Below are 27,289 nucleotides of genomic sequence, written 5' to 3'. Positions count from 1 at the left end.
GCAAATCCCAACAACTTCAGTGAAATTAGGAGTTTTAGCTTCGCAGCGTCTATTTTTTTAATGTTTTCACAGATTGTTTCTTGAACTTGTATTATTAAATGAAGTCATTACTGATTACTCTTAAGCAGCAGTTTCACTACTTCATGAGATTTTTTTGATCAAATTGATAAAATTTAATCCAAGGTAACTTTTTTTAATTTGGTAAATATTTAGAAATTTGTAAAACTAAAAATTATTGTCACAAATATCTGAAGCTTAAGTAGTTTAATTTTCTACTTCACCGATTCCTACAGCAAAATAGTTTAAAGACCAGCATATCTATCTACAATCTACATGTCGACTAATCTTGGAATAGCTAACAAAGACATTTTGTTTTTATATCTTTCAACTATAGAATTTAGTTTATTAATTCTGCTGCATTTTTGTAAACTTGAAGAAACGTGCAGCTTGTTTATGGCTTAAAAAATAGAAATTCCTTAAGACTAAACCTACAATCTCTTATTTTGCAGGCTAGATATTCGAAAAGGTGAGTTTAATCTTCATTTCTACAGACAAGTTAATGTAAAAAGTTTTTATTTACCTCCCAAATGGATAAATGAGGGAAAATATTTTAATTTCAACCTTGATAATTGTTGCAAAGCTTTGTAATTAGCATTTTAATTTTTTTACTTTTACTGATATTTTAGAAAACCCTCAGTAGTTGTAAAGCACTCCGGACTGGATGAATCTGGCGAATCAAATGCAAGTGAAGACTTTGAGATGCCCGTCAGCTCAAATGGTCACCTTGACGTTACTAGATTGCCTAAAGGTAGGTGTTGCAGTTTTTCCTCTGCCGACCCTTTTCTGCTTTGTTGTTGGATTTAACCTCTTGCTTTGACAGGTACGGTGCTGGTGAGACCTGAGCCAGTGGACAACGGAAGAGATGAATTCAGAGGCCCAGAATTTCGTAGTCGCAAGCCAGGGGTACTTCGGAAAGAGTTTTCAAGGAAACGTGCAGGTCAGCCTCTACACAAATTAAATTCTTATGAGCAGTAGAGGTAATATTATCAATAACCCAGTTGTGACTCTAGTAATTTGAATAAATTAAGAGAGCAGTGTTTTGTGGTCTTATACAATAATTTATTTTGTTGTTGGAAAGTGGATTTTTCATTTCTCTTTTATAAAAACACATTTTTGTCAGTTTGTTTTAAAAGATCTCTCTTACGTTGCTATAAACATTCAGTCGTGTTTTCAAGTAGATCCATGATCCAACAAATGATTTGTATAACCATGTTGTCGCTAATGATAGAGTTGTCGTTTCCCAGGAGGGCAGCATGTGGGAATTGTGTGTTGTACTGCGTGTGGCCGACAAGTTAACCACTTCCGGAGAGATTTCCTTTATCAACATCCTGTTCTGAAAGTGCTTATTTGCAAGGTAAGTCTATGTCCTGGCACCTAAGAGCAAGAAAATAATTGATTCATTATAGTCAGCTGATTAGCATCATTGGCAAACATGCTTAATAGCATGTTGTGTTTTTTTTATTTTATGTTGATGGTGGAGTGATTATCAGAATATTTTATTTACTGGAGTAAGGTTAACATTGTTAATATAAAACATTCCCACTTTGGTTCTTTTCTGTTTCTTTCTTTATTGCAAGCACTCGTACAAATTTAGGATAAAATTTTCAGACTGACTCTGGATGTATTCACCGAATTTCACTCCTGTTAATTTGATTCACAGTGTTGACAGGCAAACCGTAATTAACCTGCTTTCATAATAAAATATGAAAAGGCAAAATAATAAAATATATGTCTTAGAGTTTTTCAATCTATCTTAGAATATTACATTTTATTTTAAAAATCCATACTGCATAAAAAATATATAAATTTTCTGAGAAACTGTAGTTTGAATGTTCATTAGCTGGAATAAAAACTAAAATGATTTCTGTGCCTACTGTCTTTTTGAACAAAATCATTTTAGTTAAAGAGCTTTTTGATTGTATTGTAATGAAGGTGTTGCGTTTGTTTCAGAAATGCTCCATTGATGTCCTACACGGTTCAACAGAACCTTCTAGTCTTTACCCGTTTACCATTGCAAAGTTAAACCTACATGTAAATCTTCAAATTGAGCAAAACAGTTACGGCAAGAAGAAACTATTTTGACTTTATTTTTCTGTATAGCACTCTGGATTATATATTTTGCATTACCTTGCAAATAAACTGTGCTACACAAACAAACTTGCCTTAAATTTACCAGTGATTTGAGCATTTGTTCTACCCTCAGGAAGCAAAGACTTCTTACGTTCTTTACCTTGGAATGTCATCAGTTTCGTAGTCAGTACTTATGCTTTGTTTGGTATATTGAGGTCGGGCGGAAAGTATATTTATGTAGCTGTAGATCAAGGGATTGAGGTGTCTGAATGCTGTTTCATGACTGTAAAGTTTGGCTGTATAAACAACAATGGAAGACCACAGAGTTTTTTTTCTTGTGGTGCAGTACTAAGAAACTTTGACCTATATAAAATATGTAACCCTTTGAAGATTTAAATATGGAAGTCATAAATGTCTGAGTTTCCAAACAGCTGGTAGATTTGTAGGCTGCACATATCATATGACAAACTAACAATTTGTTTTCTTTCATTAGTCATGCTACAATTATTACTCGAGTGATGATATCAGTAAGGATAGAGATGGCATGGATGAGCAATGCAGGTGAGATTGCTTGTATGTAGTATACTATTTTATTTGAAATATCAAGGACATTACACAATAAGCTGTTTACCTCGTTCGCTATGTTTTCCATGTAGGTGGTGTGCTGAAGGAGGCAACTTGATCTGCTGCGACTACTGTAGTAATGCTTTCTGCAAGAAATGCATTCTTAGAAATTTGGGCAGGAAGGAGCTCTCCAGCATCTTGGAGAGCAAATGGTATTGCTACGTGTGCAGCCCAGAGCCGCTTTTTGACCTGGTGATGGCCTGTGACAACGTCCTGGAAAATGTGGAGCCCTTGTGGCCTCATCAGCGGAGGAGGAACCGAGCGGAGCCGGAGAAGTCTGAACTGTACCGCATACTGTCACAACGCTCTGCGCAGAACATTCCTTTGGATAAATGGGACCACAGTGGCATGGATGGGAATGTGATCTTTAACTACAATAATCTGCAAGTTTCTAAGGATGTTACTAAAAAGGCAAAACATCTGGTAGACTCAACAAACGCCTTAAACCAAACATTCATCAGTTTCATTGAGACGGTAACAACAAGCAAGCCCACGTCCAGTGTTCGCGCTGTGTATTTGAACTCCTTTTTAGCTGTAGTGAAAGGCCTGCGAAAGTCTCTCACCGCACTGGAAGACAGCCTTAAGGAGGAATTTAGGGACCTGGATGTCGGGAGCAATTGGGAAAATATCCTCAGCAGTGACTGCAAACGTCTTATGAGAAATTCAGACATTGAGCTGGATAAGTCTGATAAAAGACGCTTAAGTAGCTTGCAGAAACTGGCAGCTGAGCACTTTGAAGACAATGACTCTGACTCCAAAGGATACATTGACCTCACAAATGACTGTTCTGAGAAGGAGCTAGATTCAAGTTCTGAAAACATCGGCCTGACGTCATCTTCAAGCGAGGTCGACATGTCTAAAAAACTAATTGTACAACTTACACCTGTACCTATGGAGCAGAAAGAATCAGCCGATGTCCCAAAGTTGGATGAAAACTTCCCTGAGGAGGAAAATAAATCTAAGGGAAAGGATGCATCGGAAGAACAGGTTGTTGGAAGTCCTAAAGATGAGAGACAGATGAGCATTGACACTGCTAGTACGCCGGTCTTGCTGAAGGAGAAACAAGGCAACAGACGATCCCCTCGTTTGAAGACGACTCCGCTGCGGAGACAAAGTGACATCATAATCAAACCATCACTTTCAGGCGTAGACAGCGAGAGTGACTCTGAACCCGAGGAGACGCCCAACACAGTGCCTGCCACGGGTAATGATGAGCAGAATTTGAGCCGGTCAAGAGATGATTCAGATTCAGATGAAGTACCTGCTGCCCTTCTAGAGCGGGCAGCGATGACGCACAGCTCAGACGAACCTCAGAGCGACGAAGACGGAAACCAAGCACCTCCAGACAAGGTGGCCAAGAAATGCCTGTTTTGGCTCACCAAGAACAGTCCGATGTCGCCGGAGAAGCTGCGGCAAAAACGCAAGATGCTGGACCGCTCATCTGAATCGGAATCGGGCAGCAGAGTAGTTAAGGCTCGACAGGAGAGCGGGACAGATTTCTCAAGTGATGATCAAGACTCTCAGAAGGAAATACAACACTTAAATACGGTGAGGTCGATCGGGAAGCCTCATCTCATGAGAAGAGAAGAGGAAGGCGTGGTGAGAAAGCAGAAGAGGATGCAAGCTAGCAAGTCTAAAGGGAAACGCCATCAGGATGTGACTGATTCGTCATCCTCGTTGAGCGATGATGAACAAGAAGACGACTCTGGCAGCGACGTAAGTGATCAGAAGATGAAACCGATCACAGAAAATGTGGCGTCACTTGGAGTAGCAGCATTCCAACAATCCTCAGGTGAGCTTTTCTAACCTGTCTATTACTTTTTCTTACTGAACTTATATCCTTTATTATGATTTAATAGGCCCGTCACGATAAGTAATCAATCACAAGATAAATGAAAGTTATCGACCTCATTTTAAAGTATCAGCTTTATCGTTTCTTCCTGCCTTTTTCTATTGATGATACTGGATGAAAAATGTGTCATATGTTGTGTTTAGTTTTTATTCAAATGCATTTTTTGGTAACGGAGACTGAGAGTCAATTTTATTTTCATTTTTGGTTGTTTTGTTTATTTTGTTTACCAGTTCCAGAGTTAAGTGTTCATTTGAAAGTAAAGTGTATTTATTTTTGGCAGAATATCTCTTGCATTACTACCATTACATCAGCTTAAAATGGTCTTCAAACAATATTATCGTTTATCGCAATAATTTTTGAGACAATTAATCGCTTAGCAAAATTTGTTTTTGTGACAGGCCTAAAATAGTAAACTAATTTCTAATTTAAATCTTACTGTAGAGGAATATTAATTGTGAAAGGTAAGTTGCAGGTCGGATTTACCAAACTTGGGACAGAAATGCAAAAGGAAAGTTTGAGATAAAATCTTCAGAAACCCGTTTATGCACTGGCAGTTTCTGATATGGGCGAAGGCGCCAGGTGGCCCCCCTAGAATTGCCTTTAATGGTTTATAACTGAAACATTTTACAACTTTTCAGTAATCCTCCTTATTATGCCACTGTAATGTAGTGTTTCTTGGTTATGTCGGGGTTTTTTCTCGTTTGAACTGCCTTGTTGCTGAAATTGTTGAGGAAAAGATACTTTTACAAGAATCTAGATGAGAAGAAGTAACAAATTGATTCAAGTATAAATGTGAAGGTTAGGATTGTTATGCACCAAAGATTTTGTGGAGCTCAATACAGATGGTCTTGCCATTTGTCTGTTGTTAAGACAAATGGCAAGACGTGTGTTTGATGTTAAAGAGAAGCCCTTTGATCCTGATAAGTTCTGGATACGGGAAAGTAACACAATGATTAGTCCCGGGCATTAAGGATTCATCCCCTGCTGTTTTATGACAGTGTAGGGGTTTGTCTGTGTGAGGCCAGTTGACCAATCTTAAGACAAGGCTGTTTGTGTGATCTAAAAGAGAAAAGAGGTATATAATATTTATAAAATGGTATAAAATTACACCATAAAGATAAATTTGACAAAGAGGCATGTGATAACTCTGGATGAGCTGCAGAGATCCTCGGCACATTGGGCGAGATTGAATAGAAAGACAAATATTAGTTGTGGACTCTGCAAATGTGGTAAGAACAAAAGTCGGTTTTGCAAGAATGGTATAAGAAACCTAAATGCAAAAAGCCATTTAAGGGGCCACATGTGGAATATGAAGGTACTCCGGTCAGATGAGACTGAAAAAACGTTTCTGACCCACAAACAAAACAGTTTGGCTGGATCCCAACACTGCGTCTTGAAATACAAACAAATGTTGTGGTGGCAGTACAGAAAAATTATTTAAAGCACCCAGTCGAGGCTACAACAGACTAGTGTTTACTTCTAAGCATATTCAGAAGGGCATTGTCAAAATCCAAACATAAATCTAATTGGAATTCTGTGGAAAGACTTGATAATTGATGTTTAGAGGGCCTCCCTGAATAAATCTGACTCGCCTTGAGATGTTTTACAAAGAAAGACAAACAGAACTTTCATGCTTTATATGTCTGAAACATATTCCATAAAACTTACAGCAATTAGTGCTTTGGAAGACAAACTATTGACTTAGTGGGTTGTAAATAAAGGAGTTTCACTCTGAACATAACCTTGTGTCCTGTGTCAGTTTTTGCAGGTAACGAATGCCTTGTTTTGGGTAATAACAGACTCAATCTGCAAATTCTATTTTCTTCTTTCCCCCCCAAGGAGATGAAGAGCAGTCTGGGCCCTCATGGGCAGCAGAAGATGATGAAGATCCTGAAAATAGGTACGGTTCTAAAAGCCCGGAAGTCGAGTTTGTAAAAGAGTATAGCTGTAAAAGAAAGGATGCAACTCCAAATCCTGGTTTCCGCGCCAAATCTGGGAACATCCAAGTCATTAGAACTGAGTTACGGTCTTTTCAGACACGGCCTAAACGTAGCTGCAGGGCTCCGACAGTCAAATACACATTTTAGTAGAAGAACTTCTACAGATGTATCAACTTTGTGACTTTTTATCTATATTGTCTCTGTCTTAAATTGCCTTTATAATAATCTAATTACAAAAGTTACATACATTTTTTACGATATACTATTTGATTCTCTTCCCTGTATGCTTGGATAACTCCAGTAGTAGACTTTAACTTGCAGGAACATAAACTCAAACGAGTGAAGGCCTTTTTTTCACCTTTGCCAACTTGTCTGTTTATGAAGCACAGATTTTTCATTCGTTGTGATTTGATTGAAGTAAAATGTCATTGAATCTGTTCACAATGCGCATATGTTTTATCCACCAGTGACAGTACCTAAAACAGATTGAATTTTAATTACAGATTAAGTATAAAGTTTGAGACCTGCATGCAAAAAATGTGATATATCTTTTATTTCAACAGAATGCAAAATGAATTTAATATATTTAGAAGATACTTGAAAATGCAGATTAAGTTTTATTTTGGAGAATTGGAGAAAGTCAGGTGTAGTTGCAGGTCTGTTGAAAGCTTTATACTTTGCCTGGGCCTGAATTGTGTCATGGTTCTGGTGTGAATTAAGTTTTGAGAAGATGATACAATATCCATTTCAAAATTAAGTTTAATCATTTCATTCAGTTTTTGATATATGTTGTTGTCTAAAGTTTGATTGTTTTCACCGTATATACATCTTTTACTTTCTTACCTCATAATCATTATGTTACAATAGGTCAGTATAGTTGAAATTGACACTGCTGCATTAATTTGCTAATGAGGGCCTTTTTCATACAACAATCTTGGACAAGTTTGCTAAAGAATTAGCCTGACTCTTGCCAAACACGCATCAGCAACTGATGATTACTGGTTTTGAGTTTTATTCTCATAAATTATACAACCGTTGTTGGTTTTACTTCCTGAGTAATAGTCCTGATTTAACTGAAATGGTTTCATCATTTAACCCAACGGCGTATTTTTTCTCTGACACCGTGAGTAATAATATAAATTTGACTTGATGATACTTACACTCAGTGTGTTTGTGCAGCTTGTGTGCTTGCAGTCACAATACAACATAATAGGCGTAATGATGCATCAGCTCTGAAGCCGAGGTAATGCACATTTGGGTTCATGTTAGTTAAACCTTTATTTCATCAGGCAAAACATCAAGAACCATTTCTTTTTTATGTTGATGGTCTGGAAGTGCTAAAACAGTTAAAAGGGAGAGCACAACAAAATGTGCATGCATACAATTAGCAATGTGTTCATACAGCAAAACATTTGCAGTTTAGTGTCTCAGATTTAGTATTTTTAAGCAGAGGTGATCAAAGGCAGTCGTGACTTATTTAAAACTGTGAAACGACACTTTAGCAGATGCCGACATAAGTGTAGTAGGTGACCTACGGTTAGCCAGTCACCTTTCTCTGTGTTAGCAGATCATTTTATTCTTCTCAGTCGCTCTGTCGCCATGTCTTAATCGACTGTCAATCCAAAATGCTGATAAACAATTTAAAAAGGGAGCTTTTTCTGTGCTTTTTTTAAGCTAGTCTGATATGCTAGCTTTATTAGCTCAGACAATTTGAGAACTACTTTCTTTGTCTCTTCAAAGTAAGAATCTCAAGGATTATCATTATCATAGCTTATATTTCATTTCTATGAGAAAAATATGTTATAGGAACAAATAACTATTTGCTTTCTCATGATTATTCACTATTTTCCACATCCTCAGCTTCTCTAGTGGGAGTGTGAATGCAAGTTGCAGCACAGTGAGATAGCAGAAATGCTAATAGTGAATACCAGAAAGTTTCACCAAGTTCTCTTAACACAACGGCATTAAATAGAAAATCTTTGGTCCCTTCAACCCAAAGTTTTCTTGTGAACTTCCAACTTTGTGTCTGCTTTTTCCATTTCTAGATATAAGCTTGAAAATAGCAAACATTTGAGAATGTTGAAGATGCTGTTCACTTTACAAATATGCTGCACTGCTAGAAAGTTTTTCCTTTCTTTTCATAGTGTTGCATTTGAAGTAGCTTCAGCAGTTTCTGATGCAGTTTTCTGTTAAATAAGATGATGAGAACTGAATTCTTTGTCTCGAGAGTTTTATTACATCATGTTACAACAAGGAGAACAATATTGATGCTCCTCAGAGCTGTGGCTGCTTGCAGGCGGACACAAAATTTCTACTTTTTGTTTTTTAACCATCCCAGTCTCCAAGATGACCTTCACATACCAGCGCTTGGAGAAAAGCTCCATGTTGCCACACTTTGTTGATACCTTCCAGACACACTCTTGTTTTATTTTACCTAATGATTAACTGTTACAAGCAAAAAGAAGAAAATACAAAATCAAAAGTTACTTTTTTTTTTATTACAAGCTCATACGTGAACAGCTTCACGTCTCTTGTTTTGCTTTTACTCTCCTCTCCAAGAAAACTTTGATTTATCCAGTCCTGACTGGTCATTCTGAGGACTGTGTTGCAGTAGGAGTGTTGGCAATAAGTAGTTTAGTCTGTGTGGCAAAATCCTGCTTTCCATACATTTGCACACCTCACTCTTCTAATATAAATTTAATTTAGAACCCGTGAAATAGTTTATAATACTGTTATGAAGAAACTTACTCTAAATTAATATATGAATTTTAAATGAAGTATCTATGCAATATAAAGTCGTATCAATGAAGCAACAAGACTGAAAACATTTAATAAACTATGATTATTGGCTAACAATAGCTCCCACACAATTGCATTAAATACAAGCTCATGTTAGCCCGCAAAGTTTACTAATGACAGTTAATTAATTATTTATGATATACAATGTTTTTTACCAAAGTTAAAAAAAACAAAACATCTTTATAGAGTTTGTTACATAGAGAGAAATAGAATCTAGTTGACACAATCCATCTTTTATTTAAATGCATTTCTGTTATATAATTTATTCATATTTCATTCATATTTAAATATTTGGTCAACTCTTGTCCAAAGCAGAATTTCCTGACTCTTTCCTGAACTGGTGTTCTTCATGTTTTGCAACCACTTTCTATACACAGAGTATACATTTCTGCTGACCATTAAAAACCAATCCCAATCCAAATTCTGCCTAACTGGAAAACCAATCGTTTCTAACTGCAGTTATGCAGGTCAGTCCTTTCAGAAATTACCGGCAACTTTGTATATACTGGGAATTGAGAGTGGGCTGTGAAACACGACTTTTAAAATGTAAAGCAACCTAAACTTCCACAATCCCTTTAACAACATCCATGTTTGTCTCTCGTGTTTTTCCAGGTTGGATTTTCTGACAGCACAGCAGTGAAAACAATGCTGTTAGGAAACTGTCGCTTAATCTGGGACTTTAGGCCTCTATCTATCTATCTATCTGTCATCCCTCTGTTTCAGTTGTAGTGGTAGTGCTAGTACATGTAGATGAAAATGGTCAGCAGAAATGTGAGCTTCATATTGTTTGTGTTTTTTTTTTTTTTTTTGCTTAAACTTTAAACGGATATTGTAGAAACGCATGTGGTTGTCCAGGGGAACCCATGAGTGTTAGTGACCCTCATAAGTGTTTGCTATTTAGATTGTCTTTTATTCTAAGTTAAATCAAGACTGAAGGTGCTCGTCTTTTACCTCTGCTGTAACTACTGTACTGTATTATTTTTTATGTTAACATATTCAGATCTAATCATCTTGTAACACTTGTGGAAAAAACTGGGCGTGGCCAGCATTTAAACCTCACCTTCAGATCCGGGTCTGACCTGAGAACGTTGACGCGATAAACTCAAAGTCCATCTCATGAAGTACAGACTTCTGGTGATTACTAGTCATTACAGCAGCTCATGTATATATTTTTTTGTAGCTGTACATACTTTTGATCCTTCATAACACCATGTAGTATTGAAACCAAACGCTTTTTACATTTGTAAACCGGCCTTATTTATTTTTTACTACTTTTTGGGATCATTTCCTCTTTTTTTGTTTTGTTTTTACTTTCCATCAGAGATTGAAAAAGACGGGCGAGGTAACTTTTTATTCTACGTAATTCTTTTTTAACACTTTATTTGAAGGGGTGTGCATAAGGCTGACATGACACTGTCATAAACATGACATAACATCTGTCATGAACATAAAGAAGTCTTTATGAATGTCTATGACAGTTGTTATGAAGTGTTATTTGGTAAATGACACTTTAATGCAAAGTTGCATTAAAAGTCCATTAAAAATGCCAACCTTGCATTAAATTATCATAATTTACAAAATCATGCAAAGTTGGCATTTTTAATGGACTTTTAATGCAACTTTTAGAGCAACTTTGTATTAAAAGCGTCATTATTTACCGAACGACACTTCATGACAACTGTCATAGACATTCATAAAGACTTCTTTATGTTCATAACAGGTGTTACGTCATGTTTATGACAGTGTCATGTCAGCCTTATGCACACCCCTTCAAATAAAGTTACTTTTTTTTAACAAACATCTCAGTTATGCAGTGTTGTGCCTTTTTAAAAAAAGAGAATTATAGAAAACTTTTTTTCTTTCTAAATTTAAGTTTTCGCCCCATTTGTTCAGAGTTGATCAGTATTTTGAAAAGGTTGAGAGTAAATTGGGCTACATTTGAAATCTGTGACTTTTCACTTGGGGAAAAAAACTGTTACAAGCATGGAAAAAGACTTGTGATCCCCTGTTTTGCTTAAAAACAAGAAAAATGCAAAGACCTTTTTTTCATTTTTATTTTGTCTGAACATTAATTGCTGTAATAAATATTTACGTTTAAAATGTCTCTGCCTCTTTTTTATTATGTTTCTATCTTAGTTGCCTTATTTATAGAGCTGACCTATTTCTAACCTTTGTAAAGGGTTAAGTTTGAACATCATCTGAAATTTCTATAAAAACAATTCAGTTAGTCTGTTCACACCATTTTGAGTTTTTACGTTAAATCAGTGCAGGGACAGTCATTAGCAAAGTAGCAGACTTTGACTATAGAGATTTCATCCACATTTTCCTCCTTTGTTGTTACTATTTATCTTTGATTATATATTAAATCTGTTAAAATTATTTAAGTAATTGTAAAGTAAACTACAGGTGCCTTTTTCCTTGTGTTCTACTTTTAAAAGAATCGCTAAGCAATTGCTATTGGCCCAAATTAAAGCCAACCTCTCTTCGGATGGGGACATTTCTTCCGAAGGGGAAAGTCAGGAGGATCTGTCTGAATCAGATGGCGACCGGGAACCTTATCAAGGCAATGAGGATGATAATACAGCAGATGCTCACAGTAAGTCTTTCGGCTTTTTGTAAGAAGAAACAAATCCAGCTTTTAGTGCTGACTCAGCGCTGAGTGTAAAGCATCCACCTGGAGTCCTGCCTGTTTGCCAGGTGGATATGATGGGAGAATATATTTCTGTGCAGGAGAAGACCTGGTTTCAGAGTCTTCAGACAGCATGCTCGATGAGCCAAAGTCCAGGCACCATCTTCTCCGCCACAAACTCACATTAGATGAGGGAGCTTCCAGTGACAAGACAGAAACTGAGGGTGAAGTAGGGATGCAGAAGAGCAAAGGAAGAACCAGGAGGAAACGTCTGTTTTGTAAGCAAGCGCACAAATTACACCAATGTAGGTGGAGGAGGAATGTAAACGTTGCTCTAATGTTTAGTTTTTATCCCTTGTCAAGCTGGTAGTGAGACTTGTAGTGAAGGTAGCGAAGAGACGGAGATGAGCGAGGAGCTGAGCGAGTCCGAGGATGATCCTGCTGAAGATGGGATCGAGAGGTACGTTTCATTTTTACCGTCGTCTTTGGTAGAGAAATGCTCACAAACGAAGAAAAAATAAAAAAACCGTTACAGCCTTGTTGCCCCTGTGTTGCCGGAAACGAGTTCATATGAACGCATGATGGAAATCACATTAAAGACACATTTGAACTGTTACTTTTCAGGTTTAAAGGATCATGCAGCAGTATTTTTCATAAACTTTTAATTGGTTGCATAAATGTTAATTTTACATTGAATTTCTCAAACGGGTTCAAATGTTTACATACTGACACTTTGTAGCTTTAAACCGTTTGGGATCATCGTCCTCCCGCGTTTAAATCAGTGCAGCTAAAAGATTTATAAAAACAAAATTGCACATCAAAGAGTAAAAAACAAGACATTGGTAATAGTATTTTTATTACTTCTAATTGTAGATACATTTTTTACATGGAGAAATGTCTAATTCTTTTCTCTTTTTGCACCAGATCAAGCAAACGAAAAAAGGAAGCAGCTTGTAGTTTTGAACTGAACAAACAAGTGCCCTGCATTTTACTGTCTGACTCCAGTATTGAGAAGGTAGCAGCATCACTTCTTTCTACTTCACATGTCTCACAGCTTTATCTCCAGATTTTACCTTTGGGTTGAGGAAAATGAGGTCTTTCATTTTACCTTGTGGGTTTTTTTGGGGAAACTTGAGCAGAGCGACGAAGAGGTTGCAAATGAGGAGAGCAGTGAAAGTAAAAGCACCCCGAAAGGACGCAAAAAGATCCGCAAAATTATTGACGACGAGAATCTCCGTGCCGAGACTCAAGAAGCCCTCAGAGAGGAAGAGGAGAGACGTCAGCGTTTGGCGGATAGATCGCAACAGATGGAGGACTGGAGAGAGGTGCAACCATTATTCCTATAAACTTTTAATTTGAAAGTTAACTTAGTAGTTGCATCGTTGAGGCTTCACATAGATTTGGTCTGTGTTTTTTCTTGTTCTTAAGAAATGTGCTGATTGTTTGTCATTGCTTACCAGATAACTGTAATCCCAGATGAGTTGTCTCAAGTGGAATGTCCCGTCACAACCAAGCTGGTCCTGGACCAGGACGAAGAGACCAAGATGCCGCTCGTTCAGGTGCACAGGAACCTGGTTACGAGCCTGAAGCCTCACCAAGTGGACGGTTAGCTTGTGCTCATATTCGCGCTCTATTTGACTGCTGATTTTAGCTGCTAATGCACCCGAGTTAGTTAATTATAATTTTATTTCAGTCGTTCACTTGAAAAAGAGAAATATATTAGCTTTCTGCTCTCCTAATTCAAATGATAACCGACGAGTCGGTTCTTCAAGAGTCACCAGACTTAGATCTATAGAAATTAGTTTTACTTGAATTACTGAAATAAACATTTTGGTGACATTATTAGCCAGGGGTCCCAAACAGTCATTTTTTAAAAATCTGATTAACGGAACAATGATGAGATTAATCGATTACTGAAGTAATTGTCAGTTGCAGCCATTGATTTATTTAAAACACATCTAAAAGCTGCAGGGCTCTGAAAGGTGGGAGTTTCACACTCATGTTCTAATCGATTGCGGTCGCGCCTCTATACTTTGTAGGAACGTCACAAAACACGAGTGAAAAGTTTCCTACAACATCGGTGCTGTGCTCTTCTAGGTGTCCAGTTTATTTGGGACAGTTGCTGTGAGTCGGTGAAGAAGGCCAACTCTTCCCCCGGATCAGGCTGCATCCTGGCGCACTGCATGGGTTTGGGAAAGACTCTGCAGGTGAGGAACATGTATGCCTTCAGGACTCGGGAATTACACATTTTTAGACCCTTCAGTGTTGAAGGGAACCAAACATATTAAACTCATAATATTAAAAAGACTCCAGCACTCTTCCTGAACTACTTTCATCTGCAATCTCTCTTCCAGGTGGTGGCCTTCCTTCACACAGTGCTGCTGTCATCAAACCTGAAGTTCAGAACAGCCTTGGTGGTTTGTCCACTTAATACCATCCTCAACTGGGTCAGCGAGTTCAAGAGATGGCAGCACAGCCTCGGAGAAGATAGAGTTAAGGTATGACAGAGAAATGACCGGCGGTCCACATGTTGGGATGATACAAACAAACCTTTTGATCCAGGTTTCAGAGATGGCTAATCTGAAGCATCTTCCGGAACGTCTCAGAGCTCTGCAGACGTGGCAGAGAGACGGAGGGGTCATGATAATAGGGTATGACATGTACCGCAACCTGTCCCAGAACTCCAAAGCCGTCAACGAGGAGTGGAACAAGGAGCTGAAGAGCGTATTAGTAGATCCAGGTGCACTAGAGGAAAGGCCATCATGTAGCGCTCTCTGGCTTTATTTCCCATTCATCTCCTCGTTTATTGTCGTTTTCTTTTCAGGTCCGGACTTTGTGATTTGTGACGAGGGTCACATTCTTCGTAATGAATCGTCATGCGTCTCTAAAGCCATGAACGGCATCAAGACCCAGAGGAGAGTGGTGCTGACGGGTACACCGCTTCAGAACAACCTCGTTGAGTGTAGGTCCTCAAATGAAACAATGCTAGCACGGCTAAAACACGCCAACTAGGTTACTTTTTAGAAGCTGTAGTTGACACTCCTCTGACCTGTTGTACCTTTGCAGACCACTGCATGGTAAATTTCATCAAGAAGAACCTCCTGGGCTCCCTGAGTGAGTTCAGAAACCGCTTCATCAACCCCATGCAGAACGGACAGTGTGCCGACTCCACCCCAAGAGACGTGCGGATCATGAAGAAGCGTGCTCATGTTCTTCATGCGGTTTTGGCTGGATGTGTGCAGGTGAGAAGAAGAACGACAACAACCTGCTGGGTGGTAGTTGTATGCTACGTTTCCGCTTTCTGAAAGCTGAGTCAGTTTTCTGTTTTCTTAGAGAAGAGATTACTCTGAGCTAACTCAGTTTCTGCCTCCAAAACACGAGTATGTGCTGCTGGTGAGGATCTCCCCACTTCAGTATAAGCTGTATCGCTACTACCTCGACCAAGTTGCAAGTAAGGACATGTCTACCTCTAAATAAACACCAATCCATCAAACCGTACCGGAAGGATTCACTTTTGTTGGAACTTTTGCTTTTTTAAACATATTGTAAATACAATTGTGACGTTGTAAATTATCTCCAGAAGTAGGCGTTTTACCTGAATCATATTAATAGAAAATGTTTTTATGTTTTTATTTTCAGATGAGGGCTCAGCAGTTAGGCAAAAACCCCTGAAAACTGGTGCCAACCTTTTCAGGGATTTTCAGGTCCTCAGCCGAATCTGGACTCATCCATGGTGTCTTTACCTCAGCGATCTCGGCAAAGAAAGCAGGAAGGTAGAGCAACCACACTGAGTCAACACTTCACTGGTTTGACCTTGATTAACTCATGTTCTTTATTTGATTACAGAAGAATTTTTATAAGAAGAATCAGCTTCAGATGATCAACGTAGAGACGATTGTGGCGGAGAGGTGAATTGGTTTTCTTGAATGCTTTCACAAAAAGCATTTCTGATGATAATCAGAAAGTTTTCTTTATCCTGTAATGTGTTTTTATGAAACAGTGGATTGAAACAGAACGAAGGAACTGAACAAAATGTCAATGGACTCAGTACCATGTCTACTGACGGACCCCAAACCGTCCGAGTGGTGGAAGGTATCACATGTTGCTGTATCCTGATCCTAAAACTTAGAAAAGTTTCAACCAGAGTTTCTTCTCTTTTTCTCCTCTTTGTAGGCGAGAAATCATCCAGCAGCTCGAGGTCTCAGAGTCCCGTGGAAGCCTGGTACCGGCATCTGCTGTCTGAAAGAGACGCCAGAATCATGGAGCATTCTGGGAAAATGGTGCTCTTGTTTGAAATCCTCCGAATGGCCGAAAACCTGGATGACAAAGTGTACGATTCTTTTTTAAAACAAACCCCTTGAACTTTTACATATTTCTTCATGTGCCAGACTAAAACTTCAGCGTGAGATTTTAATGATTTGATTCAATCAAAAACTGTAATTACATTAAAGATGACGCATTGTTTACAGAATTAGTTGTACAAATTAAAATCAGATGATGTTAGAAGACCAGCGGTGACATTTTATTTTATTTAAGGTTGTCTTAGTAAAGGGGGTTAAACACAATTATCACTCTGCAGATTTTCCTTTCAAACTAGACATCCTCTCCCTTCTGCTTCTCACATATGTGCCACTTTGTTTGCCTCACGGGGTGTAAAAACTTTCAAAAGGTTCTGAAAGAGAATATATAAGCAGTATATTTGATCAGCATTGCTGCCGTTCTGATGGTTCCTCACATCCAAACCTGTTTTTACCCTGTTAGGCTGGTGTTCAGTCAGTCCTTGATCTCACTGAACCTGATTGAGGATTTCCTCGCAGCTTCTCACAACGCCAGAGACCCATTATCATCCATGAAAGGTAAGAAAGAAAGGGACGTTTTAACTGGATGTTTTTCTTGGTTGTTGATGATTTTTGTGCTTTCTTAACTAATCAGAGGGCAGCTGGATTAAAAACGTGGATTACTATCGACTTGATGGCTCTGTCAGTGCCTCATTGAGGAAGAAATGGGCGGATGAGTTTAATGATGCTGACAACTTCCGGTACTCTTTGTCCCTTGTTGATTATGCTTAAAAAGAAAAACCAAAACATTCCCTGCTGTAATTTAAATGTTTAATGATTTCAGTGGCAGACTGTTTCTGATTTCAACGAGAGCCGGATCACTTGGGATCAACCTTGTGGCTGCCAACAGGGTCGTGATCTTTGACGCTTCATGGAACCCTTCACACGACATACAGAGCATCTACAGGGTGTATCGCTTCGGTCAGCTAAAACAAGTGTTTGTGTACCGCTTGTTGGCTCAGGTAAAGATCGGGCCTGAATAAAATATATCTAAATAAATGCTTTAGCAAGTTATTCGTCAAATAATAAAAAAAATGGTCTGGCTGTCACCAGGGAACCATGGAGGAGAAGATCTACGATCGTCAGGTGACCAAGCAGTCTCTGTCCAATCGAGTCGTAGATCATCAGCAGATTGAAAGACACTTCACTTTCCACGAGCTGACTGAACTCTACACATTTGAGCCGGACCTGCTCGATGATCCAAACTCTAAGAAGAGCAAGAGACCGACACCGATTCTCCCGAAGGTGACTTCACCATCTTCAAATGATCACAGAAAGGCCAGCTTTTTTTTTTCTTCTTTTTTACACCACTTTAAACGTACGCGTTTGTTTCTCAGGACAGCATCCTAGCAGAGCTGATAAATATCTGTAAAGACCGGATAGTGTCTTACCATGAGCACGAATCCCTGCTGGACCACAAGCACGAGGAGGAGCTCAGCGAAGCCGAGCGCAAAGCTGCGTGGGCCGAGTACGAAGCCGAGGTAATGCTACTATCCTAAAAGATGATTGATAAAGACATAGTTTACGTCAGACTGTTTATATCTGGTGCATTTAAATGTTTTATCTTGTTTTTCACCAGTCAAACACAGCCAAACTCCCAGTCAGCTCAAACCAGGACAGATTGCAGAAGAAGACCAATGAGCAGCTACTGGTGTGTAAAAATTATCTGAGAACTGATACGACTTATATTTGGAATCTTAAAAAAAACGTTCATACGTCTTTGCAGGAAATACTCAACAGAAGCAGAGCAAATGTGTCGCTGGCTTTCCTGACCCTGCAGAATATGAGGATTCCCTCTATAGAGGACTACATGTTGCGACTGGTGAGTGAACTAAAATATTTTTCTTTGCTAGTTTGCTGAGGTTTTCAGCACGATCTAAGCTGAATGACCAGCAGGGGGCGCCACCTTCCCAGTGTCTGCACATGCATGAAAGCAAGAAAAAAAACCTCCAAATGTATTCAGGGTACAACTGAATGGTTTCTGTTTTTGATATGGTAGTTGTGTGTCGCCCTTTCTAATGTCACCCTGGGCAATCACCATATGGCTCATAATAAGAGTTTGTTAAAATCACATGTGTGGGAGAGAGTGTTACTGGTGAAGGTTTGTCTGGTATACCAAGCAAAACATTATTACTCCTCTCTTGGTTCCACAAACACTGACTTTCACACAGTCAAAGAAATGGCAAGTGAGGATGGATCTTCTTATTTATATTTATCCACATGTGAAAAATACTTAGATTTCCTACTTTTTCAGACAGCATAAAAACCCTGTATTTTCCTGTTTGGGGTGCTTGTAAGCTTTAGGAACTGCTCCTTATGTGGGTGAAATACAGGAGATGTAACAGCAAGAAATAGACTGATGGCTAACCACATGTTCTAGTACTAATTGACATCATAGCGGCAATAAAGCAGCATTAGCTTGTTTTCAGGCTGGGAGGGGAACTATAATGTATATCAGCTTAAATCCGAAGCATTAAAATCAAGACAAAATCTGAACGACTCAGTAAAGGACTGTTGAGAAAAATGTAATATTCTTAGTTTTTAATAGTTAATCTTACCACATGTGAAAAAGGTAGATTGATCAGGTTTAGTTTGAATAAGAGGGCTTTAAGTTCGCCCTGCAGAAAAGAATGTCTGTTATTATCAGAAATTAACCACGTCATAAATTAACTCTGTCACACAGGCAGGGGAGAAGACAAGTCCCACAGAGAAAGAAAAACACTAAAAACTTCAGGAAAAACAAACTAACAACGCATAATACTTTAATTAATTGTAATTTAATTAGTAGAATACCATTTAGTTAAAATGAACATGACTTGAACTAGTCCAATTTGTAGTTTTATATTAACAGCACTGGTAGGGTCTAAATCAGGCTAAATTTGTAACACTAAATGAGCCAAACATAATCTAAACTAGTATAACATTAATTAGAAAATGTCTAGAATGAATGTGTTTCTATTGAAAGTGCTCAGGAATACTCTATAAGTGTTTTAATTCGTCCAATCGGTGCTTATATCTAAGAGGATGGAGAAGTTCTGAATAACCTGACGGTGCCAGACTCTCTCTGCCACTGTTAAAATGATTACAAGGATCTGTGTTTTGATAGATGCTCTGCAAGGCAATAAAATCAAGAGGCCTTTTGTTGAGCTCTGGTAAAACTAGAGGCTTTGTTCCAACCAGGAATTAGGAGCAACATCACATTTCAAACTGGCATTAGAAGAGCTTGCTGTAAATGACCTTTGGTCTCCCTTGTCTATATAGAGAAGCCCTAAAATTAAACAGGTCTCAGAAGGTAATAAAATTGCTTCGAATGTCCCCAACTTAGTAATTTGAAACTAGTTGTAGCCGTACAAGGAGAACAACACGCCTTAAATGCTTCATTGCATAAATTAAAACAAAGAAAACACCCTTTTTGAATAAAAGTATGGGCCCCAGAGGAACTAATCAGATTTGCAGCCGCAGAGCATGACAATCTCTAAAAAATGTGTTTTGCCTTTTTCCTGTTTTTCTCTTTCCTACTTTTCTACTTGTCTCAGGTAAATGAATGTGTTTTAGTGTTTGGAGTGTCTATGTTGTCAATGTGATTTTATACTTTTAAATGTTGGAATAAACTGTAAATGTATAAAGTGGAGCGCTGACTGTTATCTCTGTGGCTTTTATTTCCACGCATGACATCACTGAATCCGGGAGGACGAGAGAATACAACGAGCCAGAAGTTTTATAAAATATTCTCTTAAAAGGACTGTATACATGAACACATGCAGCTCGGCAGGAAAGGTTTTCATTGCTTTGAGTCGGTTGTAGACAGGTTGACGTCCATTTTAAAGTAGTGAATTACATTATTCGATGCTAAATGATGTTAGAGAACTGGCCTTCAAGAAAGAATTTATAGTTCACCTCTTATCCACTCTATCACAAGACTCTGAACTGAATAAAGTAGGTACAATAGAAGGAGACGCCTCTTGAATATTCATTGACTTTGCGTTTTTTCTCCTACAGCGGCAGCAGTACCCCTTCCTACCTGAGGCGGAGCTGCAGATCAAAGCTGAGCTCTGGAGGCAGTCTGACGTGAACAGACGGGACATCACACAGTCCTTTTATCAAGACTCTCTGGCGCAGCATCAGTCCGTAAGTCACTCGTGTATCAGCGAATGTTCCTTGTCAGTACAGGTTTGTACAAATGGCCTCTCTCACATTTCAATCCTCTTTTCTCAGCTCACGTTCCAGATTCAGGCCTTACTCAACAGTCGACGAACTCTTGCGAGTCCCGTTACTCTGAACACTTCAACCCAGCCTGGCTAGACGTGATCCGAGCCTTAACGCGAAAACGGATGTTTTGTTCTTTGCTACTTTAGTCACTTGGCTTCATTTCTTCTTCACTAAATAAATGAATGTATAACTGCAGGCTGTAGAAATCCTTAACACTGTTTTTATGCTGAATTACCATGTAAGCCAATGTAGCAGTTTGACTTGGACGTGCTGTGCATTTTAAATTAAGATTGTTCACAAATGTTATTTGTTTAGTGTTCCTGTTAAAAAAACCTTTTCTCATAAAATAAACTTTTGTACTTTTGCATTGATACCTCTGATCTGTATTTAAAGTGAATTATTTTTAGTGTGCTGCTCTCTTTTTTATTTTAAACCCCAAGATGCCAAAAATCCCACTAACACAGCCTGTCCCTTAAACTGTGTTCATTTATTCCCGACAGAAATAAAGACCACTGATACAAAATACAAGCATTTTTTCCCTCAAAGGTTATATTTCTTAGAATCTTTAGGAGGTACAAAAGGCAAATACGAAAAACAAAAATAACAGTAACAGTCAGTTTGCACACAATTTGGTTAAAAAAATGTGGCCATTTTACGGTTTGTAAACGGCTTTAAGTCAGCTCAGGTTACTTTCCCACACAAGGTTTGGGTTTATCAAAATGGGACCAAAACAAGTAAAACTTCAATAATAATGCACATGTGAATCAGTTATAATGGTAAAACACACTGGGAACCTTCAGATTCAAACAAAAGAAAAAAAAAAACTTGTGAAAAACATAGCTTTGGCAGGAATCACATTTTAACATGTATGCTTTTGGCAGCATGCAAATCTGCTTTGACATTGCCCCTGGAATCTATCCCAGCATGCATTGGAGAGAAAGACCATGTTCAACATGACAATAAAAACAACAGATTTAGTCATCTCCAGAGATCATTTGTAGAAATGTATATATTATGACGGCACACTGTGATGAGAGACGTATGACCCATTTATCTTCCCTATTCTGTACTGAGGACGGATGAAGAATTGTAAACACAAAAGGACACCTAACGCTGCACTTTTAATGTATCATAATAGTAAAAAAAAAAAAAAAAAAACTCCAAATAAAAATAAACATCAACCAAAATGCCTGCAAACACGCACAAGTTTGGCCGACTTTAAAACGACCTACAATTTCCACACAGAATCAGTCGCATTTAAATTATTTAAGAATTTAGGACATAAAAAAATGACATAAAAACAGTCCAGTGACCTTCACAGTGATGATTGTGGATACCTGCAGTAATGGCGATCAGCCTCCAGAGGGAGCTTTAGTGGCGCTAGAACACAACCAGCTGCTCCCGTTTGATCCAGGATGTGTTCCTCCTCCGGCTGCCTGGCTCACACACGGCTCCTGCAGCCGTCTAGTGTCCCGTGTCCAGGTCCCTCATGTATTCCTGAAGCGCCTGCAGCCTCGCATCGATCTCTGACAGCTCAGCCCCAGTGTCCATGGAGCTCTCTGTGGTTTGGACATCGAATGATTACTACACAAATAGCATCGACCGAGACTTTATTAAGTGTTTTCCGGCCACATTGTGCTAAACTTTATATATCAAATATACGACTTAAGAGAAATTTTACTTCCTAATTTAACACCTTGAAATTGGGCCTCTGTCTCTTTAATTGGGCTAATCCTTTGGTATTGTTTTTACCAGTGTTTCAGTGAGAAGTAGCTGTTATGAGCTCAAATGATGAGCAGTTCCATCAGGTTTTTGCTAATTGCTGCTTGCTAGTCTGAAGGAGCAGAGTGTTTTGCACATGCCATGGGAGATTCAATTATTTCTCAAACATGCATGAAAGAATCAAAGCAACTCCAGTTGTGTTTTCCAAGAGGGAATAACATTATAACATGACATAAAGCTAAACATAATACTGCCCCTTTAAAAAAAAAAATGAATTAATGAAGTTACCTTTGTCTTTTATTCTGTGTGTCGGAGTGCTACTTAATGGCTTTCTGGTAAAAAGGCCTCGAGACTGAAACAGAAAATGGAAACAAGAACACATTAATTTGACATGCAGAAAAAAAGGCACAAATGGATTAATCATAAGTACTGTTTTTGTAGCTCTGATAATTTTGTAACCTCATTTAATCCATTTTTTTCCCCCTTTCTCAAACATAGTCCACATTTACCCTGTCACTATCGAGTTAATTACTCACCATATTAGGTCCATTGTATGTCTGTTTTCTTCCCCTGTAAAGAGAATTAAGGATTAAAATTGCTCAGACACTTTTCTGAAGACTCATTTCCAGTGCAGTGCCAGTACCTGAAAAGTGTTTTGGCCATTTCATCCATGTCTGCTAATGAGCTGTCAGAGGAGTTCCTGCTGCCTCGGCGCTCCAGCGACAGGCTCCTGCCTCTGCTTCCGGCCCGGACCGCCTGAGGATAAGCCTCCCTGGACCGGGAGCGGCCCCGCTCCGGGAGCACCGGGGAATTCAGGATTTCCCGTCGTACCTTCCGCTGTCTGGCGATAAAAAAACAATTAATTAAAAATAATAAATTCACCTGCTGTACTGAATACAGTCAGTAAGAAGGGGAAATGTATAGGAACCAACTTTTTGAGTTCTGCCTCTCTCTGCCTGCGCTGCCTGTCCTGGATGTAGGCAGTCGGGTCAAAGCGAGGAACCCGAGACCCTGCGAGACACGGTGACAGTACAAGAGATCGGGGATCATTAATCTGGCTGAAAAATAATTTATAAAGACATTCACATTATATATTTGCTCATGCAAAAACAAATGGAGTAGTTCTTCTAAATTCAGTTTAATTGTTGAGTGTTGCTTTGTCTCAGGCTACGTAATCCTTGCTCATTTTGCTGATTTAACTATGAATAACTGGCACCAGATGATCTTGTTGCATTAACGCTGTGCTCCAGTTGTACTTGAAACAATATTTTCCATCACCTTAAATAATTAGCAGGTACGTACTGGTGGGCGAAGGCGACGGCCTCAGCATGTGAGGACGTGGTCCAGACGAATCCGACCTTCTTTCCCTCTCCCCTGACCTCAGTCTTCTGTCCTCCAGCCGCTCTCTGGACCCGGAGCGAGCCCTGACCCCTCCGTACCCAGAACTCCTCTCACGCGACAGCGACCGATAGACTTCCCCGTCGACTCGAGAGCTGACGCGACCCGAAACGGGCGTCACTCTGCTGCAGAACGCGAACACTCAGTGAATCCTCACGGGCTGAATGCTCCGTCCACAATGAAGGCAAATGAATGAATGAAAAGAGAAGGAAAGTAAAGATATAGTACACGCTTAGATTGTCTAACCCTCGCCGTAGGAACGCCAGCTCACTGGTGAGACTCTTGACCCGCAGGCGGAGCGCACACTCTGAAGCTCTCAGCTCCTCCAACTGGAAAACGAAGGAGGAAGGTTAAAAACCAGCGGAGAAACAAAGTAAACATCAGCGATCTCACCCAGTGAACTTTCACCTGCTCCATTAGGAGTCGCTGTTCTTGGCACCTTTTGCTAGTGGAGCGTTGACTTTTGGCCCTCTCCTTGATGAGCTGCTCCTCCAGCGTCCGCACCACGTCTTTGACCCTCCAGTCTCCTCTGCCCAGTCCAGAGCCGCTCCCACTCATTTGCAGTCTCTCCAGAGCCTTGGCCATGGCTTCCTTTTCTTCTTTCACTGCAGCGAGCCTTCAGGGAAAACAGTGGTGCCAAAAAAACAAACAAAAAAAAACATTATTGTTATTTTTTAGCTCATTTTAAGGACTCACAGAAACCCATTTACTTGCTGTACTTTTACAGAAACATTCTCCTTCTTAAAAATTGTTTTATGTTTTCAATTACAGCATTAAACCTGCTGTATAATTACAATAATTTTGGCTGAAAACCAGCAACACTCAGTATCAGCTGATGTTTGTTTTCACCATCAGGACAGAATTTTCTTGTTGAATTACCAAACATTGAAATCCTCACATCACAAAGTGTGACGAATAAATATTCACTTCATCTTGTTACCAAAACCAACAAAAATCTGATTTATTTTATGTGACAAAAATAAGTATTGCAGAATAGAGAAGGAGGAGAATAGAAATGTTTAAAAAAAAATACAAGAAAAGATGAAAACCCTACACATCTTTAGACTCCTGAATGCAACAGAGAGATTAAAGCGACCTACTCTTGTCGGAGCCGATGCATTTCCAGATCTGTAGACTTGCCGCCTCCATGGGAGGTGAGCGCGCTGATCTCAGCCCTGAGGGCTCGGATCTCCTTCTGCAGGCTAGCCGGGTCAGGCTTTCCCACATACGGCAACGGCAAAGGGTAGTGTATCCTACCGACACAACACAATGAAATGCAACGATTCAAAATGAAATCTAGGTCCAAGGGAGGACAGAACGACATCCCATACGGAGAGCCAAACCTGTCAAACTCCACTGTGTAAATGAGGATAAGGTATCGCTTGGCAGTGAGAGCCGACTGCTGCTGGTGGCCACGAGGACGACTGACCACTCCCGCTTTTCTGTTACGCAGCAGCTCAAGGTCAGCATAGGTCAGGAGGTCAAGGGTGACGGAATCACTCGTCTGGGAAGAGAAACTGTAGTTAGATGGAGCCCGTTTCGTTTCATCATCTGATAAAAACGCATCTCAAACACTGCTAGATAATTTTCTGTTACAAGCATGAACACATGTTTAACTTCATATAGTCTGAAATAATTAATTTTGTCTTTATTTATTTTGCTTTTCAAAAAATTCCAAAAGGAAGTCTCAAATACTAATTTGAATATGTCAAATTCAACAAAATTAAACGCAAGTACTTAGTTGCTAAAAGAAGCATAACTTAACATGTAAGAAGGCAATAAAGTGTCTCCAACATGTCCTTCTGTGTGTTGAACAGCGTTAGTCTGAGTGGTTGTTTGATGTGAATTTGCAACATCAGGCAACAATGTAGACAAGTAGCAGACATGTGTCTGTGGACGCTGTTGTTCATTTTGTAAAAATTGTTTTATATGTCGAGTAATTTGAACTGGATTTGTTCATCTGGTGGGATTCGAGTGCTTTTCTTTTACTATCCTCAGTGTGTTCATTTTTTTTCTGTTTGAAGCAGCTAACAAATAACGTTTGAAATATCGGACATGTAGAATCTCTGTCAGCTCGAGAGAGCAGAACATTTCTCATCCAACTGGAAACACTGAACTCCAGTGAACGACCCTCCTCATCGGCCAGCGTCGCCCCAAGCAAACCTGTCTGTTTCTATCTTTCTACCATTACTACTCAAGCTCTAAACAGTTAGGATATATCTAAAAAAAAATACAGCACTGCACCTTCCTCACAGCAGATTCCAACATGCTGCAGAAAATAGGAAACTGTTTGAAGTTGCCAGTTTTGCGAGTGAGATCTTCAATGTCTAACAGAAGGAAAAAGCAAAAAAAATAAAATAAAATAAATAAATATAAACACAAAGCACAATCTGTGTCATACATGACGTGTTATTTAAATAAACCACTTACACGCAGGATCAAACTCGCCCCGCCACTGATCTGCTGTCACAGAGTCAGAGATTTCCACAATCAGCAAATTCTTATCCAGTTCGATCTTCACAGAAAACTCCACTCCTCGAAACACGATGTCCTCCATCAACTCGGAGCCGTCTTCCATCTCTCTGGACCTGCACTGGAGAGAACGATGCAAAATTGTCTTTAATCAACAAATACAAATTAATAGTGATTGATAAAATAGAACAGGAACTGGTTACTTTATCTGCCAGCTGCATTATAGTTAACACAAAAGGAGCTTCAATAGGCAATAATTTCCTCTATTTATCCATCTATAAAATTTCCCAGTTTTCTATTCTGTTCTATTCAAAATCACCACATGGGGCAGTAGTGAGCAGAATCGGTGTTTAAGACTTGACATTTTCATTTGTCCTGTAAAAAATGAAATATGTATAAAACGTAAGGTACTCATTTAACATAGGAAGTGATGATTTTAGGGAATAAGTTATTAACTACATCATCAATGTGGCGTACAGTCCTGCTAGGATTATTGCGCTTCACTTCACTTTCTCTGGTCACAGCGAGTCTGTAAACATATTTTTAATCGCAGCATTAAACTAAGTGAACTTGAAACATATAAAGCCTGATAAAGACAATAACTTTGTTTTAACACAGGCTTTGGAAAGCTGATAATAAGCTGCTGATATGCAAATGTTTTCATCTTCAGCTTCTGACCAGCGGTCAGCTAGCGACTGTTACCGCGTCCACTGCAGTCAAATTAACTGACCAACGTTAGCTAAGTGTAGCTAGCACGGACGTCACTAAATAGTTAGGGATAATTATGTAAATTTGCAATACATTTGGCTTGAAAAGGGACGCATTTGGGTCGCGTAACCGTGTTCAGGTTGAAAACACAGCAAACAAGCAATTGTAGATGAACAGTACCTTGAGTTGCAGTGATTATCCTGACCGTGTCAAGCTGTCAAAGCATAGCTGTTGGGAAACCGTCGAGAGGAGCTCGCTTACAGAGCTCGATGAAACCTGAAAGCAGTAAACTGGGATTGCTCTCAGGTCCCAAACAGGTTGTAATCCATCGGTGAACCACAGCGGACACCAGAGCGGTTCAACAACCGGGAACCGTTAAATTCTTCTTCGTCAGTGCTGATCTACCTCTGCCTCCCGAGACTTGTTGTTCACCAAGCGCAATACTGACACCTAGAGGCACCGGAGAGAC

The 27,289-nt window shown here is 39.2% G+C and overlaps 2 protein-coding genes across 5 annotated transcripts in view; one reads left to right on the top strand and one right to left on the bottom strand.

Annotated features, from left to right (window-relative positions):
- The window catches only part of atrxl (ATRX chromatin remodeler, like), a 23,463-nt gene extending 2,572 nt beyond the window's left edge, over window positions 1-20,891 (top strand). Inside the window, exons 4-35 of the mRNA XM_008427552.3 lie at window positions 510-526; window positions 687-808; window positions 881-997; window positions 1,305-1,414; window positions 2,624-2,691; window positions 2,787-4,546; window positions 6,446-6,506; window positions 11,784-11,941; window positions 12,076-12,252; window positions 12,338-12,434; window positions 12,899-12,989; window positions 13,114-13,299; window positions 13,435-13,579; window positions 14,072-14,181; window positions 14,329-14,472; window positions 14,537-14,714; window positions 14,799-14,936; window positions 15,041-15,216; window positions 15,308-15,425; window positions 15,614-15,747; window positions 15,821-15,882; window positions 15,975-16,066; window positions 16,148-16,304; window positions 16,736-16,830; window positions 16,907-17,012; window positions 17,096-17,273; window positions 17,365-17,556; window positions 17,649-17,792; window positions 17,891-17,962; window positions 18,038-18,133; window positions 20,311-20,439; window positions 20,527-20,891. Coding sequence (XP_008425774.2) covers window positions 510-526; window positions 687-808; window positions 881-997; window positions 1,305-1,414; window positions 2,624-2,691; window positions 2,787-4,546; window positions 6,446-6,506; window positions 11,784-11,941; window positions 12,076-12,252; window positions 12,338-12,434; window positions 12,899-12,989; window positions 13,114-13,299; window positions 13,435-13,579; window positions 14,072-14,181; window positions 14,329-14,472; window positions 14,537-14,714; window positions 14,799-14,936; window positions 15,041-15,216; window positions 15,308-15,425; window positions 15,614-15,747; window positions 15,821-15,882; window positions 15,975-16,066; window positions 16,148-16,304; window positions 16,736-16,830; window positions 16,907-17,012; window positions 17,096-17,273; window positions 17,365-17,556; window positions 17,649-17,792; window positions 17,891-17,962; window positions 18,038-18,133; window positions 20,311-20,439; window positions 20,527-20,613 — 5,517 coding nt within the window. The 3' untranslated portion in view covers window positions 20,614-20,891. The remainder of the gene's footprint in view (window positions 1-509; window positions 527-686; window positions 809-880; window positions 998-1,304; window positions 1,415-2,623; window positions 2,692-2,786; window positions 4,547-6,445; window positions 6,507-11,783; window positions 11,942-12,075; window positions 12,253-12,337; window positions 12,435-12,898; window positions 12,990-13,113; window positions 13,300-13,434; window positions 13,580-14,071; window positions 14,182-14,328; window positions 14,473-14,536; window positions 14,715-14,798; window positions 14,937-15,040; window positions 15,217-15,307; window positions 15,426-15,613; window positions 15,748-15,820; window positions 15,883-15,974; window positions 16,067-16,147; window positions 16,305-16,735; window positions 16,831-16,906; window positions 17,013-17,095; window positions 17,274-17,364; window positions 17,557-17,648; window positions 17,793-17,890; window positions 17,963-18,037; window positions 18,134-20,310; window positions 20,440-20,526) is intronic.
- On the bottom strand, window positions 17,717-27,289 carry ccdc61 (coiled-coil domain containing 61). Of its 4 annotated transcripts, XR_535355.3 has the most exons (14): window positions 27,001-27,285; window positions 26,071-26,233; window positions 25,885-25,967; window positions 24,984-25,144; window positions 24,741-24,893; window positions 24,049-24,256; window positions 23,869-23,969; window positions 23,545-23,765; window positions 23,175-23,253; window positions 22,886-23,083; window positions 22,779-22,812; window positions 22,531-22,594; window positions 21,858-22,079; window positions 17,717-17,806 (listed from the first exon to the last, which is right to left on the bottom strand). XR_535355.3 is itself a non-coding variant. In XM_081615500.1 (13 exons), the coding sequence occupies exons 2-13, from the start codon at window positions 26,216-26,218 to the stop codon at window positions 21,985-21,987; spliced, it is 1,545 nt and encodes a 514-aa protein (XP_081471626.1). In that variant the 5' UTR covers window positions 26,219-26,228; window positions 27,001-27,289; the 3' UTR covers window positions 21,050-21,984. The 4 variants fall into 4 exon arrangements, 3 of the variants coding, with proteins under 3 accessions (XP_081471626.1, XP_008425772.1, XP_008425773.1); XM_081615500.1 differs by lacking the exon at window positions 17,717-17,806 and having other exon boundaries at window positions 21,050-22,079; window positions 26,071-26,228; window positions 27,001-27,289; XM_008427550.3 differs by lacking the exon at window positions 17,717-17,806 and having other exon boundaries at window positions 21,050-22,079.

Source organism: Poecilia reticulata, chromosome 14 (genome assembly GCF_904066995.2).
Source record: "Poecilia reticulata chromosome 14, P_reticulata-male-v2, whole genome shotgun sequence".
NCBI lineage: Eukaryota > Metazoa > Chordata > Actinopteri > Cyprinodontiformes > Poeciliidae > Poecilia > Poecilia reticulata.
The sequence above is the reverse complement of the archived record's forward strand: the minus strand, read 5'-3'. Positions and strand labels throughout refer to the sequence as shown.

Excerpts from the sequence above, each read along its gene's own strand:
- ccdc61 (XM_081615500.1), bottom strand. The coding sequence starts at position 26,218 with ATGGAAGACGGCTCCGAGTTGATGGAGGACATCGTGTTTCGAGGAGTG. Across the intron at positions 24,257-24,740 it reads ATGCATCGGCTCCGACAAGA|GCTCGCTGCAGTGAAAGAAG; the intron begins GTAGGTCGCTTT and ends TTTTCCCTGAAG. Across the intron at positions 22,080-22,530 it reads ACACAGAATAAAAGACAAAG|AGAGCTCCATGGACACTGGG; the intron begins GTAACTTCATTA and ends TCCAAACCACAG.